General features: G+C 58.0%; 1 protein-coding gene across 1 annotated transcript in view; it reads right to left on the bottom strand.

Moving 5' to 3' along the window:
* Positions 1-18,893, bottom strand: part of myo1eb (myosin IEb) — an 86,523-nt gene that overhangs the window by 7,025 nt on the left and 60,605 nt on the right. The window contains exons 12-17 of the mRNA XM_070868482.1: positions 18,318-18,432; positions 13,187-13,356; positions 10,863-11,008; positions 7,078-7,224; positions 5,593-5,750; positions 527-589 (exon numbers count right to left, since the gene is read on the bottom strand). Of these exons, the coding sequence (XP_070724583.1) occupies positions 527-589; positions 5,593-5,750; positions 7,078-7,224; positions 10,863-11,008; positions 13,187-13,356; positions 18,318-18,432 (799 nt within the window). The remainder of the gene's footprint in view (positions 1-526; positions 590-5,592; positions 5,751-7,077; positions 7,225-10,862; positions 11,009-13,186; positions 13,357-18,317; positions 18,433-18,893) is intronic.

The following is an 18,893-nucleotide window of genomic DNA, read 5'->3' as shown; positions in this document are numbered from 1 at the left end:
GCGGGACTCAGTGCGAGTTAGGACACGGGGCAGCGAGCACAGGGGGTGATGGGTGAGCAGGACTGGGTGCGAGTTAGGACACGGGGGCAGCGAGCACAAGGGGTGATGGGTGAGCGGGACTCGGTGCGAGTTAAGACACAGGGGCAGCGAGCACAGGGGGTGATGGGTGAGCGGGACTCGTTGCGAGTTAGGACACGGGGCAGTGAGCACAGGGGGTGATGGGTGAGCGGGACTCGGTGCGAGTTAAGACACAGGGGCAGCGAGCACAGGGGGTGATGGGTGAGTGGGACTCGGTGCGAGTTAGGACACGGGGGCAGTGAGCACAGGGGGTGATGGGTGAGCGGGACTCGGTGCGAGTTAGGACACGGGAGATCGCCTCTAGTTTACGTCGGGCAGAATGTGGGAGGCCGGGCGGGAGTGCGTCGGAATGGTCAAGTCTGGAGATAACGAGGGCACGGACGAGGGCTTCAGCAGCGGATGAGCTGAGGCAGGGGGCGGAGACGCTGATTGAAAACTCTTACTGTACCTGCACGGTGCTGAGACTTCGTGTCAATACAGCCACTCTTCCTGTTATCTTTCCTCGTGGGTCCTGGACATTAATAATATATCAGTTATGGGTTAGTAACATATTTACGTGCATGAAAGTCACAACCTGCATACAGGTTACACCAAGGGGGTCCTACCAACATCCTGGGGGGGTCACCATCGACCAGAAGCTTCACTGGACTAGCCACATAAATACTGCGGCCACAAGAGCGGGTCAGAGGCTGGGTATTCTGCGGCCAGTGTCTCACCTCCCGACTCCCCAAAGCCTTTCCCACCATCTACAAGACACAAGTCAGGAGTGTGATGGAACACTCCCCACTTGCCTGGGTGAGTTGCAGCTCCAACAAACACTCGAGAAGCTCGACACCATCCAGGACAAAGCAGCCCCGCTCGATGGGGCACGCTACCCACCACCTTCAACACTCACTCCCTCCACCACCGGCGCACCGTGGCTGCAGTGTGCACCGTCTACAAGATGCACCGCGGCAACTCGCCAAGGCTTCTTCGGCAGCACCTCCCAAACCCGCGACCTCTACCCGCCTAGAAGGTCAAGGGCAGCAGGCGCATGGGAACACCACCCCCTCCACGTTCCCCTCCCAGTCACACACCATCCCGACTGGGAAATATATCGGCCGTTCCTTCATCGTCGCTGGGTCACAATCCTGGAACTCCCTCCCTAACAGCACTGTGGGAGCACCTTCACCACACGGACTGCAGCGGTTCAAGAAGGCGGCTCACCACCACCTTCTCACGGGGCAATTAGGGACGGGCAATAAATGCTGACTCCCACATCTCAGGAACGAATAATTTTCAAAATAGCAGCCCCCCCACCCACCCCCAAGCCAATTGTCGACACATCAACACAGCGATCCTGGCTTGCTCCGTGTGTGTGCATGGTTGGACCACCACTCATCGAATGGTCAGAAGACCAGGCCCTCAAATCTGTCACCCAGCTCATGGTCTACAGGGCTGTAGTGATACCCGCCCTCCTGTATGGCTCAGAGACGTGGACCATGTACAGTAGACATCCCAAATCGCTGGAGATATACCACCAACGATGTCTCCGCAAGATCCTGCAAATCCCCCGGGAGGACAGACGCACCAACATTAGCGTCCTCGACCAGGCCAACATCCCCAGCATCGAAGCACTGACCACACACTCGACCAGCTCCGCTGGGCAGGGCCACATTGTCCGCATGCCCCAGACACGAGACTCCCAAAGCGAGCGCTCTTACTCGGAACTCCTTCACGGGCAAACGAGCCAAAGGTGGGCAGAGGAAACGTTACAAGGGACCACCCTCAAAGCCTCCCCCTGATAAAGTGCAACATCCTCACCGACACCTGGGAGTCCCTGGCCCAAAGACCAGTCCGCCCTAAGTGGAGGAAGTGCATCCGGGAGGGCGCTGAGCACCTCGAGTCTCGTCGCCGAGAGCGTGCAGAAACCAAGCGCAGGCAGCGGAAGGAGCGTGCGGCAAACCAGTCCCACCCTCCCCTTCCCTCAACCACTGTCTGTCCCACCTGTGACAGGGACTGTGGCTCTCGTATTGGGCTGTTCAGCCACCTGAGGACTCGTGTTAAGAGTGGAAGCAAGTCTTCCTCGACTCCGAGGGGCTGCCTGTGATGATGAGTAGGTGGAAAGGGTCTTTGGACCCTTGTTTCATACCAACAACATATTTTTCTTTCTCTTTTCTCTACAAAAGTGGCCGAATGGGCGACCTGGTAAGAGGTCTTTAAGATAATGAAAGGGTTCAATAGGGTAGAGGTCGAGAAGATGTTTCCCGTTGTAGGCCGAGACCATAACTGGGTGTAATGTATGCACGTGATGTTCACAAGACTCAATAAAACCCCAGCCAGTTGGGTTTGGGGGGGTTCCACACATAGGGTGGTAGAAGTTGGGTACCCCCTTGCGCAGACGGTAACTGATACGGGATCAGTTACTAATTGTAAATCGGAGACTGATAGATTTTTGTTAACCAAAAGGTATTAAGCGATATAGGGCAGAATCCGAGAACGGTTACAGCACAGGAGGCCATTGGGCCCCTCGAGCCTGTGCTGGCTCTCAGCCAGTCCCACACCCCCCGCCCTTTCCCCGGAGCCCTGCACATACTTACCCTCCAGGTACTTATCCAACTCCCTTTTGAAAGCCGCGATTGAGTCTGCCTCCACCACCCTCTCCGTCAGCGCGTTCCAGATCCTAACCACTCGCTGCGTAAAAACATTGTCCCTCGTGTCGTCTTTCTGCCGATCGCCTTAAATCCGTGTCCTCTGGTTCCCGACCCTTCCACCAATGGGAACAGTTTCTCTCTCTCTCTACTCTGACCGGACCCCTCGTGATTTTGAACCCCTCGATCAAATCTCCTCTCAACCTTCTCTGCTCCAAGGAGAACAGCCCCGGCTTCTTCAGTCTCTCCCCGTCACTGAGGTCCCTCATCCCCGGGACCATTCTGGTCAATCTCCTCCCCACCCCTCCAAGGCCTTCACATCCTCCCTAAAGTACGGGGCCCAGAATTGGACACAATACTCCAGCTGGGGCCGAACCAGTGTTTTATAACAGGTTCATTATAATATCCGCACTTTTGCGTTCTGTACCACTAATGGCGGGTTGGAGGAGTTAGGTCGCAGGTCAGCCGCGATCTCAATGACTGGCACAACGGTCTCGAGGGGCTGAATGGGCCTCCTCCTGTTCCTAATGTAACAGGCTCGAGGGGCTGAATGGCCTCCTCCTGTTCCTGTGTAACAGGCTCGAGGGGTTGAACGGGCCTCCTCCTGTTCCTGTGTAACAGGCTCGAGGGGCTGAATGGCCTCCTCCTGTTCCTGTGTAACAGGCCCGAGGGGCTGAATGGGCCTCCTCCTGTTCCTGTGTAACAGGCTCGAGGGGCTGAATGGGCCTCCTTCTGTTCCTAATGTAACAGGCTCGAGGGGCTGAATGGCCTCCTCCTGTTCCTGTGTAACAGGCTCGAGGGGCTGAATGGGCCTCCTCCTGTTCCTAATGTAACAGGCTAAAGGGGCTGAATGGGCCTCCTCCTGTTCCTGTGTAACAGGCTCGAGGGGCTGAATGGGCCTCCTCCTGTTCCTAATGTAACAGGCTCGAGGGGCTGAATGGGCCTCCTCCTGTTCCTAATGTAACAGGCTAAAGGGGCTGAACGGGCCTCCTCCTGTTCCTGTGTAACAGGCTCGAGGGGCTGAATGGGCCTCCTCCTGTTCCTGTGTAACAGACTCGAGGGGCTGAACGGGCCTCCTCCTGTTCCTGTGTAACAGGCTCGAGGGGCTGAATGGGCCTCCTCCTGCTCCTGTGTAACAGGCTCGAGGGGCTGAATGGGCCTCCTCCTGTTCCTAATGTAACAGGCTCGAGGGGCTGAATGGTCCTCCTCCTGCTCCTGTGTAACAGGCTCGAGGGGCTGAATGGTCCTCCTCCTGTTCCTGTAATAATCGGAGACTGGGGATGACGAGAGGCGTGGACAAGGGTTTCAGCGACAGAGGCAGGGAGAGAGGAGTGATATGATGGAGTATGGAGGCAGCAAGAGAGGAGGGGTACGATGGGGTATAGGGGCAGAGAGAGAGAGGAGGGGTACGATGGGGTATAGGGGCAGAGAGAGAGGGGAGGGGTACGATGGGATATAGGGGCAGAGAGAGAGGGGATGGGTACGATGGGATATAGGGGCAGAGAGAGAGGGGAGGGGTACGATGGGGTATGGGGGCAGAGAGAGAGGGGAGGGGTCCGATGGGGTATAGGGGCAGAGAGAGAGGGGAGGGGTATGATGGGGACAGGGGCAGAGAGAGAAGAGGGGTATGATGGAGTATGGAGGCAGCAAGAGAGGAGGGGTACGATGGGGTATAGGGGCAGAGAGAGAGAGGAGGGGTACGATGGGGTATAGGGGCAGAGAGAGAGGGGAGGGGTACGATGGGATATAGGGGCAGAGAGAGAAGAGGGGTATGATGGAGTATGGAGGCAGCAAGAGAGGAGGGGTACGATGGGGTATAGGGGCAGAGAGAGAGAGGAGGGGTACGATGGGGTATAGGGGCAGAGAGAGAGGGGAGGGGTACGATGGGATATAGGGGCAGAGAGAGAGGGGAGGGGTACGATGGGATATAGGGGCAGAGAGAGGGGGAGGGGTACGATGGGGTATGGGGGCAGAGAGAGAGGGGAGGGGTCCGATGGGGTATAGGGGCAGAGAGAGAGGGGAGGGGTATGATGGGGACAGGGGCAGAGAGAGAAGAGGGGTATGATGGAGTATGGAGGCAGCAAGAGAGGAGGGGTACGATGGGGTATAGGGGCAGAGAGGGAGGGGAGGGGTACGATGGGGTATGGAGGCAGCAAGAGAGGAGGGGTACGATGGGGTATAGGGGCAGAGAGAGAGGGGAGGGGTATGATGGGGTATAGGGGCAGAGAGAGAAGAGGGGTATGATGGAGTATGGAGGCAGCAAGAGAGGAGGGGTACGATGGGGTATAGGGGCAGAGAGAGAGAGGGGAGGGGTACGATGGGGTATAGGGGCAGAGAGAGAGGGGAGGGGTACGATGGGGTATAGGGGCAGAGAGAGAGGGGAGGGGTACGATGGGGTATAGGGGCAGAGAGAGAGGGGAGGGGTACGATGGGGTATAGGGGCAGAGAGAGAGGGGAGGGGTACGATGGGGTATAGGGGCAGAGAGAGAGGGGAGGGGTACGATGGGGTATAGGGGCAGAGAGAGAGGGGAGGGGTACGATGGGGTATAGGGGCAGAGAGAGAGGGGAGGGGTACGATGGGGTATAGGGGCAGAGAGAGAGGGGAGGGGTACGATGGGGTATAGGGGCAGAGAGAGAGGGGAGGGGTACGATGGGGTATAGGGGCAGAGAGAGAGGGGAGGGGTACGATGGGGTATAGGGGCAGAGAGAGAGGGGAGGGGTACGATGGGGTATAGGGGCAGAGAGAGAGGGGAGGGGTACGATGGGGTATAGGGGCAGAGAGAGAGGGGAGGGGTACGATGGGGTATAGGGGCAGAGAGAGAGTTGGGGTACGATGGTTTGGAGAGGGGGGCCGCTCGGACCCCCCACATCAGAGAGTACGTACGTGAGTTTTTGGGCAGTCCAGGCCCGATGCTGACCACCAGAACTTTGCCGCTGGGCTTCAACAGCGGCACGTCCCCGTGACCCGGCTGGAACTGGATCTGGCGAGACCCAGCCGCTGCCCAAGGCCCCCATCCCCCCTTCTTCACCTTGAACTCCAACCTGTAACACAGAGAGAGACTTGCATTTATATAGCGCCTTTCACGACCACCGGACGTCCCAAAGCGCTTTACAGCCAATGAAGTACTTTTTTTTGGAGTGTGCTCACTGTTGTATTGTGGGAAATGCGGCAGCTCAATTTGCGCACAGCAAGCTCCCACACACAGCGATGTGATAATGACCCGGATCATCTGTTTTAGTGATGTTGGTTGAGGGATAAATATTGGCCCCAGGACACCGGGGAGAACTCCCCCTGCTCTTCTTCCAATAGTGGCCCCGGGATCTTTTACATCCACCCGAGAGGGCAGACGGGGCCTCGGTTTAACGTCTCATCTGAAAGACAGCCCCTCCGACAGTACGGCGCTCCCTCAGTACCGCCCCTCCGACAGTACGGCGCTCCCTCAGTACCGCCCCTCCGACAGTACGGCACTCCCTCAGTACCGCCCCTCAAACAGTGCGGCGCTCCCTCAGTACCGCCCCTCAAACAGTGCGGCGCTCCCTCAGTACCGCCCCTCCGACAGCGCAGTACGGCGCTCCCTCAGTACCGCCCCTCCGACAGTACGGCGCTCCCTCAGTACCGCCCCTCCAAAAGTACGGCGCTCCCTCAGTACCGCCCCTCCGACACTCCCTCAGTACTGCCCCTCCCACAGTGCGGCGCTCCCTCAGTACTGCCCCTCCGACAGTACGGCGCTCCCTCGGTACCGCCCCTCCGACAGTGCGGTGCTCCCTCAGTACTGCCCCTCCGACAGTGCAGCGCTCCCTCAGTACCGCCCCTCCGACAGTGCGGCGCTCCCTCAGTACTGCCCCTCCGACAGTGCGGCGCTCCCTCAGTACTGCCCCTCCGACAGTGCGGCGCTCCCTCAGTACCGCCCCTCCGACAGTGCGGCGCTCCCTCAGTACTGCCCCTCCGACAGTGCGGCGCTCCCTCAGTACCGCCCCTCCGACAGTGCGGCGCTCCCTCAGTACCGCCCCTCCGACAGTGCGGCGCTCCCTCAGTACCGCCCCTCCCACAGTGCGGCGCTCCCTCAGTACCGCCCCTCCGACAGTGCGGCGCTCCCTCAGTACCGCCCCTCCGACAGTGCGGCGCTCCCTCAGTACCGCCCCTCCGACAGTGCGGCGCTCCCTCAGTACTGCACTGGGCGTGTCGGCCTGGATTTATGTCCCTGGAGTGGGGACTTGAACCCACGACCTTCTGACTCGGAGGCGAGGGTGCTGCCCACTGAGCCAGAGCTGACACGGGGAGGGAGGGGGGGGCAAGGGTCACCATCGGAGGCCATTTCTTTCCTGCCTTATCCCCTCCCTCCCGCCCGGCCCCCACTCCACGACTCACTGCTTGTTGAATTTTACGTGAAGCTTCTTCTGTGTACGTTCCTCGAAGCGTTTGCACAGGAGGCTGAGGAACTCGGTCTTGAACGTGGACTCGAAGACGCTGTCGTACTGCGGCTCGTGGACGATGATGAAGTCGTCTTGCGTTGTGCTGGGACAGCGCAGGGAGGGAGGGAGGGAAAGAGAAGAGAGTGACACACTTGGAGCGACCGGCCCCTGTCCCCCGCTCCACGGGACCGCGAGACTGTCAAACCGGATAGCGCGGGAGACTGGATTCAGGCGCAGGCCAGACCGGGTTAGGACGTACGCACCTGCGCGCGCGCTCATAGGTTCGTGGGGCTGTTTGAGTTGGGAGGAGCTTAGCCAGTCACGCGATGTCCGCAATACTCAATAAAACCCCAGCCAGTTGGGTTCGGGGGATACACGATGAGGTATGCATGAGAAATAGGAGCAGGAGTCGGCCATTCGGCCCCTCGAGCCTGCTCCACCATTCAATACGATCATGGCTGATCCGATCATGGATTCAGCTCCACTTCCCTGCACACCCCCTTATCGGTTAAGAAACTGTCTATCTCTGTCTTAAATTTATTCAATGTCCCAGCCTCCACAGCTCTCTGAGGCAGCGAATTCCACAGATTTACAACCCTCTGAGAGAAGAAATTCCTCCTCATTTCAGTTTTAAATGGGCAGCCCCTTATTCTAAGACCATGCCCCCTAGTTCTAGTCTCCCCCATCAGTGGAAACATCCTCTCTGCATCCACCTTGTCGAGCCCCCTCATAATCTTATACGTTTCGATCAGATCACCTCTCATTCTTCTGAATTCCAATGAGTAGAGGCCCAACCTCCTCAACCTTTCCTCATAAGTCAACCCCCTCATCCCCGGAATCAACCGAGTGAACCTTCTCTGAACTGCCTCCAAAGCAAGTATATCCTTTCGTAAATATGGAAACCAAAACTGCTCGAGGTGTGAGCCTGGTGTGATGAACTGGTAATGTGCAGCGTGATTGTTAAATCTTTTGTTAATAAATCAATTCGTTCTCAATAGCAATGTTCTGCGATGAATTCTTAAGCCAAGACCCCCATGAAGCAAAGACATAACAGTTCCCTTCACCCACGCAAATCTCACTTCAATATTTTGTAGAACTCACAGCACAGAAACAGGCCATTGGGCCCATCGCTCCGTGCCTGGGTTTATGCTCCACACCAGCCCCCTCCCACCCCTCCCACCCCTCTCCCTCTCCCTCTCCCCCACCCCCCCATCCCTCTATTCCCTTCTCCCCCATGTGTTTATCCAGCCTCCCCTTAAACGCATCGATACTATTCGCCTCAACCCCTCCCTGTGGCAGCGAGTTCCACATTCTCACCGCTCTCTGGGTAAAGTTTTGTTCTCCTAATCGGCATACAGGTACAGCAGACGGTGAAGGAGGCAAATGGCATGTTGGCCTTCATAGCGAGGGGATTTGAGTATAGGAGCAGGGAGGTCTTACTGCAGTCGTACAGGGCCTTGGGTGAGGCCACACCTGGAATATTGTGTACAGTTTTGGTCTCCTAATCTGAGGAAGGACGTTCTTGCTATTGAGGGAGTGCAGCGAAGGTTCACCAGACTGATTCCCGGGATGGCAGGACTGACATATGAGGAGAGACTGGATCGACTGGGCCTGTATTCACTGGAGTTTAGAAGGATGAGAGGGAATCTCATAGAAACATCTAAAATTCTGACGGGATTGGACAGGTTAGATGTAGGAAGAATGTTCCCGATGTTGGGGAAGTCCAGAACCAGGGGTCACACAGTCTAAGGATAAGGGGTAAGCCATTTAGGACCGAGATGAGGAGAAACTTCTTCACTCAGAGAATTGTGAACCTGTGGAATTCTCTACCAGAGGGAGTTGGGGCCAGTTCGTTAGATATACTCAAAAGGGAGTTAGATGTGGCCTTTACGGCTAAAGGGATCAAGGGGTATGGAGAGAAAGCAGGAATGGGGTACTGAAGTTGCATGATCAGCCATGATCATATTGAATGGTGGTGCAGGCTCGAAGGGCCGAATGGCCTGCTCCTGCACCTATTTTCTATGTTTCTATGTTTCTATGTTTCTACGTGAAGAGGTTTCTCCTGAAATCCCCACTGGATTTATCAGTGACTGTCTTATATTGATGGCCCCCTGGTTCTGGTCTCCACCAACAAGGCGAAACATCTTCTCTGCGTCTACCCTATCGAAGCCCTTCGTAACCTTAAAAGACCTCTATCAGGTCTCCCCTCAGCCTTCCCTGTTCGAGAGACAAGTAAAGCTGTGTTCCGATTATTCTGGCAGTGTTCGATGTACGTTCTGATTTAAATTAGGAGATTGCGCCGATATTTTCATTTGGGGTAACTGCGTTCAGTTCTAGGCTTGACACCTCAGGAACAGAAAAGACAGACTTGCATTTCTATAGCGCTTTTCACGACCACCGGACGTCCCAAAGCGCTTTACAGCCAATGAAGTACTTTTGGAGTGTGCTCACTGTTGCGTTGTGGGAAACGCGGCAGCTCAATTTGCGCACAGCAAGCTCCCACACACAGCAATGTGATAATGACCCGGATCATCTGTTTTAGTGATGTTGGTCGAGGGATAAATATTGGCCCCAGGACACCGGGGAGAACTCCCCCTGCTCTTCTTCCAATAGTGGCCCCGGGATCTTTTACATCCACCTGAGAGGGCAGACGGGGCCTCGGTTTCATGTCTCATCCGAAAGACGGCACCTCCGACAGTGCAGCACTCCCTCAGTACCGCCCCTCCGACAGTGCGGCGCTCCCTCAGTACTGCCCCTCCAACAGTGCGGTGCTCCCTACTGCCCCTCCGACAGTGCGGCACTCCCTCAGTACCGCCCCTCCGACAGTGCGGCGCTCCCTCAGTACCGCCCCTCCGACAGTGCGGCACTCCCTCGGTACTGCCCCTCCGACAGCACAGTACGGCGCTCCCTCAGCACGGCCCCTCCGACACTGCGGGGCTCCCTCAGTACCGCCCCTCCGACAGTGCGGCACTCCCTCAGTACCGCCCCTCCGACAGCACAGTGCGGCGCTCCCTCAGTACTGCCCCTCCGACAGTGCGGCACTCCCTCAGTACTGCCCCTCCGACAGTGCGGCATTCCCTCAGTACCACCCCTCCGACAGTGCGGCGCTCCCTCAGTACCGCCCCTCCGACAGTGCGGCGCTCCCTCAGTACTGCCCCTCCGACAGTGCGGCACTCCCTCAGTACCGCCCCTCCGACAGTGCGGCGCTCCCTCAGTACTGCCCCTCCGACAGTGCAGCACTCCCTCAGTACTGCCCCTCCGACAGCACAGTGCGGCGCTCCCTCAGCACTGCCCCTCCGACAGTGCGGCGCTCCCTCAGTACCGCCCCTCCGACACTGCGGGGCTCCCTCAGCACTGCCCCTCCGACACTGCGGCGCTCCCTCAGTACTGCCCCTCCGACACTGCGGGGCTCCCTCAGTACTGCACTGGGAGTGTCGGCCTGGATTATGTGCTCAAGTCTCTGGAGTGGGACTGGAACCCACGACCTTGTGACTCCGAGGCGAGAGAGGGAGAGACTCAGTGAGCCACAGGGGAAGGATATATCGGCCTCAGAGGAGACACAGCACAATTTCACCAGAATGTTACCGGGGCTAAAAGGGTTAAATCCCGCGGAGGGTCACACAGTACCGTGCTTGTGTTCCCTCGAGTGGAGAAGATGGTAGGGACAATCGGATTGGCCTGCTCCCGCTCTGTGCGCTCAGCGCTCCGACGCCCAGAAGGTGAGGTACACTGGCCACTTACCTGAGGGACACCGACTGGATCCTTTCCAACTCGATCTGCCGCTTCAAGACCTCCTTGATCATCCCTTTCTCCGGGCCCTGCTTCACCTTCTCCCGGCCAATCAGGTACAGCGACTTGGGGGTGAAGATCAGATCCCGCTTCACCGTCTGTGCGGGAGAACAGGGTTAATCCCGGTCGGCGGGCGCGCCACGGGAGCGCACAGCACGATCCCACAGCGCGGGAAGGGAGAGGGAGAGAAGTGGGCAGAGAGAGCAGCGGAGAGAGGGAGAGGGAGAGAGAGAGAGAGCGGGGCTGAGAGGGAGGACGCAGACGGGGCCTCGGTTTAAAGTCTCATCCGAAAGACGGCCCCTCCGACAGCGTGGCATTCCCTCAGTACTGCCCCTCTGACAGTGCGGTGCTCCCTCAGCACTGCCCCTCCGACAGCGCAGTGCAGTGCAGCGCTCCCTCAGTACTGCCCCTCCGACAGCGCGGGGCTCCCTCAGTACCGCCCCTCCGACAGCGCGGGGCTCCCTCAGTACCGCCCCTCCGACAGTGCGGTGCTCCCTCAGCACCGCCCCTCCGACAGTGTGGCTCCCTCAGTACCGCCCCTCCGACAGCGCGGGGCTCCCTCAGTACCGCCCCTCCGACAGTGCGGTGCTCCCTCAGCACCGCCCCTCCGACAGTGTGGCTCCCTCAGTACCGCCCCTCCGACAGCGCGGGGCTCCCTCAGTACCGCCCCTCCGACAGTGCGGTGCTCCCTCAGCACCGCCCCTCCGACAGTGTGGCTCCCTCAGTACCGCCCCTCCGACAGTTCGGCGCTCCCTCAGTACCGCCCCTCCGACAGTGCGGCTCCCTCAGTACTGCCCCTCCGACAGTGCGGCGCTCCCTCAGTACCGCCCCTCCGACAGTGCGGCGCTCCCTCAGTACCGCCCCTCCGACAGTGCGGCGCTCCCTCAGTACCGCCCCTCCGACAGCGCGGGGCTCCCTCAGCACTGCCCTTCCGACAGTGCGGCTCTCCCTCAGCACTGCCCCTCCGACAGTGCGGCGCTCCCTCAGCACTGCCCCTCCGACAGTACGGCGCTCCCTCAGTACTGCCCCTCCGACAGTACGGCGCTCCCTCAGTACTGCCCCTCCGACAGTGCGGCGCTCCCTCAGTACCGCCCCTCCGACAGTTCGGCGCTCCCTCAGTACCGCCCCTCCGACAGTGCGGCGCTCCCTCAGCACCGCCCCTCCGACAGTGCGGCTCCCTCAGTACCGCCCCTCCCACAGTGCGGCGCTCTCTCAGTACCGCCCCTCCGACAGTGCGGCGCTCCCTCAGTACTGCCCCTCCGACAGTGCGGCGCTCCCTCAGTACTGCCCCTCCGACAGTGCGGCGCTCCCTCAGTACCGCCCCTCCGACAGTGCGGCGCTCCCTCAGTACCGCCCCTCCGACAGTACGGCGTTCCCTCAGTACTGCCCCTCCGACAGTGCGGCGCTCCCTCAGTACCGGCCCTCCGACAGTGCGGCGCTCCCTCAGTACCGCCCCTCCGACAGTGCGGCGCTCCCTCAGTACTGCCCCTCCGACAGTACAGCGTTCCCTCAGTACTGCCCCTCCGACAGTGCGGCGCTCCCTCAGCACTGCCCCTCCGACAGTGCGGCGCTCCCTCAGTACCGCCCCTCCGACAGTGCGGCGCTCCCTCAGTACCGCCCCTCCGACAGTACGGCGTTCCCTCAGTACTGCCCCTCCGACAGTGCGGCGCTCCCTCAGTACCGGCCCTCCGACAGTGCGGCGCTCCCTCAGTACCGCCCCTCCGACAGTGCGGCGCTCCCTCAGTACCGCCCCTCCGACAGTGCGGCACTCCCTCAGTACAGCCCCTCCGACAGTGCGGCGCTCCCTCAGTACCGCCCCTCCGACAGTACAGCGTTCCCTCAGTACTGCCCCTCCGACAGTGCGGCGCTCCCTCAGTACCGCCCCTCCGACAGTGCGGCGCTCCCTCAGTACTGCCCCTCCGACAGTGCGGCGCTCCCTCAGCACCGCCCCTCCGACAGTGCGGCTCCCTCAGTACCGCCCCTCCGACAGCGCGGCACTCCCTCAGTACAGCCCCTCCGACAGTGCGGCGCTCCCTCAGCACCGCCCCTCCGACAGTGCGGCGCTCCCTCAGTACCGCCCCTCCGACAGTGCGGCGCTCCCTCAGTACCGCCCCTCCGACAGTGCGGCGCTCCCACGATCCCACGACCTTCTGACTCAGAGGCGAGAGAGAGAGAGGGAGGGAGAGCTGCCCACTGAGACACGGTCGGCACACCTGCCGATGTTTGGCTGTGCCACACAGAAGCGGAGAGGGCAGTGCAGGCAGCTGGTGTTGTACCTTAAACCGCCGGTCGTACTTGAGCACCGTGTGCGCGAAGTCGATACGTTCCCTGCGACCGACGAAACGCCGCAGTTCCGGTCGGTTGTCCATCCCGATGTAATCGCCCACAAAGTTCCGGTTGATACTGTTCCGCCGTCTCTCCTTCTTGTTCAGCACGACGTCAGAAGCTGCAAGAGCCAATCGAAAGAACAAGCGGCAATTCATACAATCCCCCCACGCCACAGGAGTCGGCCATTCGGCCCCTCGAGCCTGCTCCGCCATCCAATCAGATCACGGCTGATCTTTGACCTCAACTCCACGTTCCCTCGATTCCCGAAATATCCCCCAAAAAACCGACCGATCTCAGCCTTGAATATACTCAGCGACTGAGCCTCCACAGGCCTCTGGGGCAGAGAATCCCAAAGATTCACCCCCCTCTGAGTGAAGAAATTCCTCCTCATCTCAGTCCTCAATGGCCGAGCCCTTATCCTGAGACTGTGTGACCCCCTGGTTCGAGACTCCCCAGCCCGGGGCGAAACACCCTCCCTGCATCTATCCTGTCAATCCACATCAGAATTGTATATGTTTCAATTACATCACCTCTCATTCTTCTAAACTCTAGAGAATATCAGCCCAGTCTGCTCAATCTCTCCTCACAGGACAATCACCCCCATCCCAGGAATCGGTCTGGTGAACCTTCGCTGCACTCCCTCAATGGCAAATATATCCTTCCTTAGGTAAGGAGACCAAAACTGTGCACAATACTCCAGGTGCGGTCTCACCAAGGCCCTGTATAACTGGAGTAAGACATCTTTACTCATACTCAAATCCTCCTGCAATAAAGGCCAATGGAATCTTGGCCTTTATTGCAAAGGGGATGGAGTATTAAAGCCGGGGAGTCTTGCTACAGCTATACAGGGTGTTGGTGAGGCCACACCTGGAGTACTGCGTGCAGTTTTGGTTTCCATATTCACGAAAGGATATACTTGCTTTGGAGGAAGTTCAGAGAAGGTTCACTCGGCTGATTCCGGAGACTGTATCGACTAGGCTTATATTCACTGGAGTTTAGAAGAATGAGAGGGGATCTCATAGAAACATATAAAATTCTGCAGGATTGGACAGGTTAGATGCAGGAAGAATGTTCCCGATGTTGGGGAAGTCCAGAACCAGGGGTCACAGTCTAAGGATAAGGGGTAAGCCATTTAGGACTGAGATGAGGAGAAACTTCTTCACTCAGAGAATTGTGAACCTGTGGAATTCTCTACCACAGAGTGTTGTTGGGGCCAGTTCGTTAGATATATTCAAAAGGGAGTTAGATGTGGCCCTTACGGCTAAAGGGATCAAGGGGTATAGAGAGAAAGCAGGAATGGGGTACTGAAGTTGCATGATCACCCATGATCCTATTGAATGGTGGTGCAGGCTCGAAGGGCCGAATGGCCTGCTCCTGCACCTCTTTTCGATGTTTCTATGAGGGTTGACTTATGAAGAAAGGTTGAGCAGGTTGGGCCTCTACTCATTAGAATTCAGAAGAATGAGAGGTGATCTTATCGAATCGTATCAGATTATGAGGGGGCTCGACAAGGTGGATGCAGAGAGGATGTTTCCACTGATGGGGGAGACTAGAACTAGGGGGCACGATCTTAGAATAAGGGGCCGCCCATTTAAAACTGAGATGAGGAGGAATTTCTTCTCTCAGAGGGTTGTAAATCTGTGGAATTCGCTGCCTCAGAGAGCTGTGGAAGCCGGGACATTGAATATATTTAAGTCAGAAATAGACAGTTTCTTAACCGATAAGGGGGCGGGCAGGGAAGTGGAGCTGAGACCATGATCGGATCAGCCATGATCTTATTAAATGGCAGAGCAGGCTCGAGGGGCCGAATGGCCGACTCCTGCTCCTATTTCTGATGTTCTTATATACCATTTGCCTTCTGAGTTGCTTGCTGTACCTGCATGTTAACTTTGCCTAAAACACGATGCAATCAATCTCACGCCCCCCTCCCCTGGCTCGTTCCCCCACAGCCCTGTGAATTTTACCCCTTCACGTTGAAAGGGAGGTTTTCCCCCCACAGGGAGGCTCGGCTCAGGGCATGGGCGGACAGAGGGCATTGAGGTACAGCTCAGCCGCGATCTCACTCAACGGGTACAACAGTACCGAGCGGCTCCTCAAGTTCCCGCCAAAGAAAGACCGTGCATTTATATAGCCACTTTCACCAGCTCAGGAAGTCCCAAAGCGCTCTGCAGCCAATCAAATAATGTACGAAACGCAGCAGCTTAATTTGCGCACAGCAAGCTCCCACAAACAGCAATGTGACAATGACCCAGGTCATCTGTTTTTGGGTGAAGGATAAATATTGGTCCCAGGAAACCGGGGAGAACTCCCCCTGCTCTTCTTCCAATAGTGGCCCCGGGATCTTTTACATCCACCTGAGGGGGCAGACGGGGCCTCGGTTTAATGTCTCATCCAAAAGATGGCCCCTCCGACAGTGCGGCACTCCCTCAGTACCGCCCCTCCGACAGTACGGCGCTCCCTCAGTACCGCCCCTCCGCTAGTGCGGCGCTCCCTCAGTACCGCCCCTCCAACAGTACGCCGCTCCCTCAGTACCGCCCCTCCAACAGTGGAGTGCTCCCTCAGTATTGCCCCTCCGATAGCGCAGTATGGCGCTCGCTCAGTACCGCCCCTCCGACAGCGCAGTATGGCGCTCCCTCAGTACCGCCCCTCCGACAGCGCAGTACGGCGCTCCCTCAGTACTGCCCCTCCGACAGCGCAGTACGGCGCTCCCTCAGTACTGCCCCTCCGACAGCGCAGTACGGTGCTCCCTCAGTACCGCCTCTCCGACAGCGCAGTACGGCGCTCCCTCAGTACCGCCCCTCCGACAGCGCAGTACGGCGCTCCCTCAGCACTGCCCCTCCAAGCTTGGGAAGAGTTCTAGCAAGTCTGAGGACTGAAGACTTTGCCAGAGACGCGAAGGAGAGGAAATGATACAGTTTGCCTGATTCGGAAGTGTAAACAATGCTCGGTTGGGAGGAGTTAGCGGAGGTGGAGAGAGACTTGGGGAGGAGGGTCTGAAGACGAGGACAACTTTCAACCCAACAGACCTTGGACAAGGGTCACCACATTGGGACGTCTCCATCGTAGAAATATACAGCACGGGAGGAGGCCATTCGGCCCATCGTGTCCGCGCCGGCCGACAAAGAGCCACCCAGCCTAATCCCACTTTCCCGCTCTCGGTCCGTAGCCCTGTAGGTTACGGCACTTCAAGTGTACATCCAGGTACTTTTTAAATGTGGTGAGGGTTTCTGCCTCTACCACCCTTTCAGGCAGTGAGTTCCACCCCAGACCCCCACCACCCTCTGGGTGAAGACATTTCCCCTCAAATCCCCTCTAAACCTCCCCCCAATTACTTTCAATCTCTGCCCCCTGGTTGTTGACCCCTCTGCCCAGGGGAAACAGTTCCGTCCTATCCACTCTATCCAGGCCCCTCATAGTTTTATACACCTCAATCAGGTCTCCCCTCAGCCTCCTCTGTTCCAAAGAAAACAATCCCAGCCTATCCAATCTTTCCTCATCGCTAAAATTCTCCAGTCCAGGCAACATCCTGGTAAATCTCCTCTGTACCCTCTCTAGTGCAACATCCTGGTAAATCTCCTCCGTACCCTCTCTAGTGCAACATTCTGGTAAATCTCCTCTGTACCCTCTCTAGTGCAACATCCTGGTAAATCTCCTCTGTACCCTCTCTAGTGCAACATCCTGGTAAATCTCCTCTGTACCCTCTCTAGTGCAACATCCTGGTAAATCTCCTCTGTACCCTCTCCAGTGCAACATCCTGGTAAATCTCCTCTGTACCCTCTCCAGTGCAACATCCTGGTAAATCTCCTCTGTACCCTCTCTAGTGCAACATCCTGATAAATCTCCTCTGTACCCTCTCTAGTGCAACATCCTGGTAAATCTCCTCTGTACCTTCTCCAGTGCAACATCCAGGTAAATCTCCTCTGAACCCTCTCCAGTGCAACATCCTGGTAAATCTCCTCTATACCCTCTCCAGTGCAACATCCTGGTAAATCTTCTCTGTACCCTCTCCAGTGCAACATCCTGGTAACTCTCCTCTGTACCCTCTCTAGTGCAACATCCTGGTAAATCTCCTCTGTACCCTCTCTAGTGCAACATCCTGGTAAATCTCCTCTGTACCTTCTCCAGTGCAACATCCAGGTAAATCTCCTCTGAACCCTCTCCAGTGCAACATCCTGGTAAATCTCCTCTATACCCTCTCCAGTGCAACATCCTGGTAAATCTTCTCTGTACCCTCTCTAGTGCAACATCCTGGTAACTCTCCTCTGTACCCTCTCTAGTGCAACATCCTGGTAAATCTCCTCTGTACCCTCTCTAGTGCAACATCCTGGTAAATCTCCTCTGCACCCTCTCCAGTGCAACATCCTGGTAAATCTCCTCTGTACCCTCTCCAGTGCAACATCCTGGTAAATCTCCTCTGTACCCTCTCCAGTGCAACATCCTGGTAAATCTCCTCTGTACCCTCTCCAGTGCAACATCCTGGTAAATCTCCTCTGTACCCTCTCTAGTGCAATCACATCTTTCCTGTAATGTGGTGTCCAAAGTGGTCTTTCGGATGAGACGTTAAATCGAGGCCCCGTCTGCCCTCTCGGGTGGATGTAAAAGATCCCGGGGCCACTATTGGAAGAAGAGCAGGGGGAGTTCTCCCCGGTGTCCTGGGGCCAATATTTATCCCTCGACCGACATCACCAAAACAGATGCTCCGGGTCATTATCACGCCGCTGTGTGTGGGAGCTTGCTGTGCGCCAATTGAGCGTTTCCCACAATACAGCAGCGACCACACTCCAAAAAAAAGTACTTCCTTGGCCACGAGGCGCTTTGAGACGTGCGGTGGTCGTGAGAGGCGCTACACAAATGCAAGATGCGCCGTGACCTTATTGAATGGCCGGGCAGGCTCCAAGGGGCCGAATGGCCCGCTGCTGATTCTCACGGTCCCCCAAGTCACTCGGTCGCTGGTTACTGCCCGAGGCGCGTGGCAGGGAAGCGAGCTGGCGCCTCACGCCCGAGCGCATCCTCCCCGCGCCCCGGCGTCTCCCCGCCACGTCGCCAACGCGCGCTGGGTTGCCGCGCCCGCCCCCTCACCTTCCTCCCGCATCCGGATGTACTTGCGGACGGCAATGTGTTTCCGCCAGGCCTTCTGGATCACCCGGGCGTAGCCATTGTACTTCCGTTCCCTCATCTCCTCCAACAGGAAGAGCTGCAGGCGGAGGGGGTGGGCGAGGGGAGGGGGAGAGAGAGGAGAGAAAAATGCGTGAGTAAACAAGAGGCGTCGGTTCCTGCGAGGCGTGGGGGAGCAGACACGTCCAGCTCGGCCGGTGGAGGGAGCGAAGGATCGAACCGCCCCGGGGAACTGGGCGATACGGGCGGCAGCTGATTGGACGAGTCTCGAGTACGCACTCGCTCCACCGATTGGGCAGGTGCGGCTGAGCAGCCACTGCGGGTGACCAGATCACCCGACACGTTCCGGGGGGGTGAAGCCGCCTTTGCGCGCGAGCGTTTCTGCGACGTCGCGACGATATCGCGTTGACCGCGCAGGAGCTCAACGGTGAGGTGAGCAGCCGAGCCCGATTTATCCGCTCCGTCGCCACGACCTCCGACCTCCACCTCGGTCATGTCGCCCGTCTCCGCGCCCCCCCCCCCCCCTCTCCTTGCCGCGGC

The sequence above is a fragment of the Pristiophorus japonicus genome, chromosome 30 (assembly GCF_044704955.1).
Source record: "Pristiophorus japonicus isolate sPriJap1 chromosome 30, sPriJap1.hap1, whole genome shotgun sequence".
NCBI lineage: Eukaryota > Metazoa > Chordata > Chondrichthyes > Pristiophoridae > Pristiophorus > Pristiophorus japonicus.
Note: the sequence above shows the minus strand (reverse complement) of the source record. Positions and strands in the feature narration are given on the sequence as shown.